General features: G+C 33.1%; 1 protein-coding gene across 1 annotated transcript; it reads right to left on the bottom strand.

Moving 5' to 3' along the window:
• Nucleotides 1-438: 438 nt before the first annotated feature.
• On the bottom strand, nt 439-4,939 carry SOL1 (carboxypeptidase D). Its single transcript, XM_079067547.1, has 15 exons — nt 4,748-4,939; nt 3,575-3,641; nt 3,385-3,480; nt 3,198-3,228; nt 3,038-3,094; nt 2,850-2,945; nt 2,561-2,683; nt 2,322-2,426; nt 2,160-2,206; nt 1,810-1,935; nt 1,614-1,716; nt 1,384-1,446; nt 1,174-1,257; nt 1,019-1,082; nt 439-949 (listed from the first exon to the last, which is right to left on the bottom strand). Exons 1-15 carry the CDS (start codon nt 4,842-4,844, stop codon nt 642-644), a joined length of 1,467 nt encoding a protein of 488 aa, XP_078923673.1. The 5' UTR covers nt 4,845-4,939; the 3' UTR covers nt 439-641.
• Between the last annotated feature and the right edge of the window lie 979 nt (nt 4,940-5,918).

Consider the following 5,918-nt stretch of genomic DNA (forward strand, 5'->3'; position numbering starts at 1 on the left):
AAATATTTGTGTCGTATTCATCAACCTTAACCCGAATTAGCCATAAACAAGTCAGCCTGCATAACCCGTTTAATTATACGAATTCACGGATTCGTAAGTCAAATTTAGGTTTATGAATCACAAGAAAAAAGTATAAATATCACATATTTACTTATCAATGTTTACTTTCTCTTTTTAATAAATATACTTTTTATTTTTTTAATCGGATAAAATTAGCAAGTTCCTGGATCAACCCGTGAAATTATTTGCAAACCCGAACACGACCCGTATAATAAACGGGTTGGTGGATGCATGTTTGCGGGTCATAAAAACTAAACCCAAATCTGTTTATCTCACCTCATATTACCAATTACCAAATACAGCATACAAAATAAATAAAAATTAATTTTTATTTTCCTACAGCAGCCTCAGTTAAAGCTTATCAACTTAAAAGTTGAATTCCGGAACTAAATATCTTTGATTTTGGTATGATTGGGTGATGTGTAAAAATAATACTATTGTTTACAACACTTATACATGTACACCTAAACGTTGATGGTCCATCTAACAAGAGATGTGCTCATGTGCATCATTATAGTTGGATAGGAATTAAATACACACACACACACACACACACTTGAAGTTGTGGGATCTTCTTATACTTATACTGCAGAGACTCGTCTTTGTTGTTGGGATTTTCGCAGTTTGAAATGGTTAATGATGGCTTTTCTTTTCATCAGGAAAAACAGAAAGCCCAAAACTACAACTAAAGTTAGAGATACCTCCAGCTGGGATTTTGGTAAAAGCTCCAAAATGTTCAGACTGCTTTTACTTTTACTTTTACTTTTACTACTACACTGATTTGGTAAAAAATGGGTGTCTGGCTCGAGTATGAAATCCAGTGTCACTGCTTCTTCCTTCATTGTGATGATTGTTCTTCGTGTTTTGTAACCAGCCATTGTTGCTATAACTGCATTCCACAGATTTCAGTTGTTGGGTAAATTGACAAAATGATCAAAGTGTGTGGGTTGAGTTGTACCTTCATATTGGTGTCCAGGGGCCAATAAACGGTGATAATCAGCTAATCTTTCACTTGCTTTAACCTGTACATCATTCATTATATTATTATTAGAAATTAGAAATTAGAAATATTATATCTTTTTCTTTTTGTGGAAATATTAAAGTAATACATACTGTGTAATTTATATCCTTTATTGCAACAGATGCAGGCAAAGGCTCTCCACAATCTGATGAAAAAATCCTTCCATGTACTCCTGACTACACTCACAATAGTAAAATAAATGCATGTGAAAAAAAAAATTCATTAACTGCCAAATGTACACCTAAAATTTGATAAAAACAATTAACAATAATTTTCTAGATATAAAAAAGTTTGACAATTACCTTGACAATGCTTGCAACAAGATGAAGCATACTCCTTTTGTTATGTTGCCATATCATGCGAAGCTGAATAATGTCAAGGAAATGAAAATGTAAGTAAACTCCAAAAAGGAAGTCAAGGTTATATAGCTAAAAACTAAAAAAAAACAGTAACCATATATCACTGTTGAAAATTCAAACTGTGTGTTGGAATTGCATCAAAACAAATTGCATTGGTCTTGGATGAAGCTGACCTCGTTAGCAGGAGGCCATTTGTTGTCACTGATCTCCAAAGTCAGTTCAAAACAGTCAGCAAATATGTAGTTCCAGTCTTGCATGCCACCATATATGGGATACCTGCACCAATCACAATCATTCATATTAGTTTTGCAAATTTCACATCAGAAAATCCAATTCAAGTACATTTTACAATTTTAAATAAAATAATACCATTGAGCCCCATTTGTTATTCCTTCTTCAAATTCGCTGCTTTGAGACATGTTAAAGTGAGAGCCACTGTACAACTTTGCCATGTATTTGAAAGTTTCATCATCAGGACATGCATAGTAACTTTTGCTGAAATACAAAAAAAACCAATCTCAACATACTACAATAACATCTTTCAACCTCAAGGTTCATATTAATTTATTGAAGCATTTAACTAAACCTTCAACTCTTAAAATGCAAACGATCATAAGTGCTTCATAGAAAGATGTTTACTAGAAAGTGAGCATTTTCATCTAAAAAGTTAAAAAAAAAAAAAAAAAAAAAAAAAAAAAAAAAATTGATTTAGAACTTACCTTCTATCATCGGTCCCATCCCATGGATAATTTGCAACAAGGGCTCCCTGAGAAATAAGAAATTTTACACTTTGAAGGATATGTGCTCTATGTTCATTCACAGAAAAGCAATAAAAATAAATAAATTTGCAAAGAAATGAAGACAAGTTTCAGATTGATTACCCCATGAAGACTAGCAGAGGCTGTGAAATGTATCTCTTTTAACCATCTCATAATCGCTTTTGTCTCTGGTTGTCTTTCGTTTAAATCATCATTCATTGGAAAAAACTACACCACATGACATCAAACCATTTTGCTTTTAACAATCAGTTACATCAATTAAATAAGAAAGGAGTTAAATGCTAGAAAAATTAACATACTATAACATTTATAATAATACAAACAGATTATGCAATTATTACCTGGTCTGGAAAATCACGATTGAGATCAATGTTGTTTGCATTACCACGTTTTCTTAATGAAAACCCATCAGGATTCATTGTTGGAAGGATGTGAAGGTGGACATTATCCACAATCAGTGTCGCCTGCATTCACAAGTCAATCCCAGGTCAATGCAAGTCAAACTCAGGAATAAAAAACATATAAATATCAATGTCAGTTATCTATTCACATGTAAAGTTTTATATATCACAAATTTGAACAATATAATCATATGGAAAGGCATTAATATTTCAGAGAAGAAAAGGTTACCAATGGATCCTTCATATAATTGTCACACAGCCAATTTGATAAAAGTAAGAGAAGTTCACGCCCTACAGGTTCATCTCCATGCACATTCCCAATAAACTGCAACTCATATCAACCAATCAATTTCAAAAAAAAAAAAAAAAAAAAAAAAAAAAAAAAAAAAAGTGATGCATTTCTGGACACAATATCACCTTGAAAGCAGGTTTAGCCTCTTCCCTCCCAGGATTATTAGAAATTTCCATCACCCACTGCATTAGATATACAGGAAGAAAGTATGTATGAGGATATATAATTTTGGGAATTATAAGAAGAATAACAAAAAGAATGATGAGGTGTGAGTCAATATGTTACCAGTGGAACTCCCAAGACACTTTTCCCAATACTGGTGTAGGATTAAAGACCCTCAAAGAGAGAATCAAAAACGAGTCAGTTAATGACACAAACATCATTTAAAGTTAAACAAGATTATATGTTTATTTGAACATAAATGACATTCATGAGGGGATTTAATAATCAATGTATCAATAGAATAAGTCACCTGTATATCCTGGAAATGCGACCACATCTACCATGGAATGCCTTGATAGCCTTCTCAAGATCAGAATTAGTCATATATCCATGAGCCAACTTATTACTGCATTGCAGATATTCAGAAAATGCCAAAAGTGAATCAAACTATTGGAGTATAAGTAATTTAAATTTTAATCTGAATTGATAAGTTATAATACAGTTTCTGAAAGTGAGTTTCTTCGGACAAATGCCTTCCTGAAGCAGCATATGTTATATCCACAAAACCTGTTGAACATAAATCAGCTAAGATAAGGTGGAAAGATAATAAAGTCAATTTCAAGAAAAATTAAGCTAATTTGAGGTAATATCAGTATCTTGCTGTTAGATGTTTGTTATTAGATTAAAGCTTGTTAGTTTGATGCATATAGAAAAGAAAGAGAAAGTAGATGCAGAAATCATCACCCCACATGTTGAATAACAGATTATGTGTGGATTGTGGTCCCAAATCTCATTTAAAATGTGTTTGAGCACAAGATTTGATGCATGTTATTATGAGTAAAGAGTCGAGTGGAAACCATGACCTTTATTCATTTGTTGTAATGTATTTGTATTAGAAGTTAAAGCATGTTGCATGTGAAGTTAAATATATGAAACCTCAAAACACATGATAATTACATGGGACAAAAATAGGGTTCATAGTGAAAACTAGGATGATTAGATAAATACTTGGTAATTGGTACTTTGTGACACTTAAAATTCTAAGGTGTGAGGTCAAACCATGGGAGTTAAATGAAAAATGCCCAAGATGTGTTATTCATGATGTACCATTATATATCCAACTAAAATTAGATAGTGATATTCAACCCTCCTAAACAACTAAATACAAGCCCTAAATATCAATCCAATTTTGCTATGAATAAACCATCATTTTCAAATGTTTACAGCCAAGACCTTCATGGCTCACTATCATCTTTTTTTCTCTACATTATCTCGTACATAATAGCTTCAAATTACAAGTCCCATCATTATGAAATAATATATATCCAACTAAATTTAGAGCCCGTATTTGATTCTTTTAACTCCAAAACTCATAGAATCTTATAAGCATCAAATCGACAAAGAACAATAATCGAAAAGATAAATTTAGGGAAATCTATGTCGCCAAAGTAGAAAAATCAGTGGAAAATTCGAATACGAAAGTAAAAGATATTTCAATTTTTAAAATCAAAAGTGGAGTAACAATTTCCATTCATATCTTTTTATGATCAATAAAAATGAAGCAAGAAATAGTTACAACGCGAACCAAACAACAAAAGAATAGTTTCATTCAGCAGCCAAACAAGTATATGATTGAAAAAGAACGAGAAATTAAAATCGAAAAAGGGGTTGACCTGAATCACGTTCACCGCCTCTGGCAAAGACCGTATGAAACAAATGGAGCAAGTTTAGAGATAGGAAGAGTAAGAGCGATGGATTCAGGTTCGCCATATCAATGATTTCATTCACGAAATCGAGCTTCAGAGACCAAATCGCAGGGGAGAAGTGGTTTTAAGGCTTTGTTCGAACTGAGAGACACATGCACATGACAGGCACGTGCCTCGTTGACATAACCTTTTATAATTTTATTTGCTATTGGGTAAATTATACAAATGGCGATCAAGGTTCGGACAATTTGTCCGTTTGGTTTCTGATTCTTTTGTTTAAGTGGGACCATCTTTAATTTATGTTTTTGTTGTTCGTTTGGTCTACGTCACTCTTAAAAAGACTATGCCTATACATTTAATGATAGGGACTAACAGGACCGTTCCAAACCTATTTTGGGTCATGAGCGAGAGTAGAAAAAGGCCCTTAAAATATACAAATGTCATCAAGCTTTTTATAATAATTGAATAACCGAAAGAATATTACTTGTACTAGCTTCTAAATATAACAATTTAAATTATATATATATATATATATCATAATTTGGGCCCCTTTAAAAGATGGGCCCCAGACGGTCGCCCTTATCGGGCATGGGGACTAAAACTATGATTTCTCTATATGGAATCTAGAAGAAAAGTGGTAAGGGGTCGAGTGGGATAAGGTGTAACGAGAGAGAGAGAGAGAGAGAGAGAGAGAGAGAGACTGCATCATGGATGAAGAAATGAAAGGCAGTTGTGAGGGGTTTAGTGGGGTAGAATGTGCTGACCCATCCAATTATATAAATAATAAATGAAATAAAATGTAAAAAATCAGATAAGGGCACTTTTATCATTTTTTCCTAAGGATAATGACTTGAAAGAGTAACCAACTATAACACTTGTATATATTTGGTCTGTTAAATGTGACTTGAGCATTTTGAACATTCACATGGAGCATTTGAGTTCAATGGAGCACTTAGAACTCAATGAAGCACTTGGGGTTCATGGAGCATGTGACAAAGGAACGGATCATGTGACAAGAGAATGGATTATGTAACAAAGTAACAGATCATGTGACAAAGGAACGAATCATCATAAAGTGGGGGTGGAGCATCAGAGAAGGGTGTGGAGCACCTGAGAAAGGAATGGAGCATCTTAGAAA

The sequence above is a fragment of the Lactuca virosa genome, chromosome 1 (assembly GCF_052849685.1).
Source record: "Lactuca virosa cultivar CGN04683 chromosome 1, Lactuca_virosa_CGN04683_v6, whole genome shotgun sequence".
NCBI classification, from domain to species: Eukaryota; Viridiplantae; Streptophyta; class Magnoliopsida; order Asterales; family Asteraceae; genus Lactuca; species Lactuca virosa.

What these genes read in the sequence shown, in the direction of transcription:
- SOL1 (XM_079067547.1), bottom strand. Translation starts at nt 4,844, where the DNA reads ATGGCGAACCTGAATCCATCGCTCTTACTCTTCCTATCTCTAAACTTG. An exon ending in AGGCGGTGAACGTGATTCAG is followed by an intron (nt 3,642 to 4,747) that starts GTCAACCCCTTT and finishes TATGTTCAACAG; the next exon opens with GTTTTGTGGATATAACATAT. An exon ending in AATGGCCTCCTGCTAACGAG is followed by an intron (nt 1,447 to 1,613) that starts GTCAGCTTCATC and finishes GACATTATTCAG; the next exon opens with CTTCGCATGATATGGCAACA.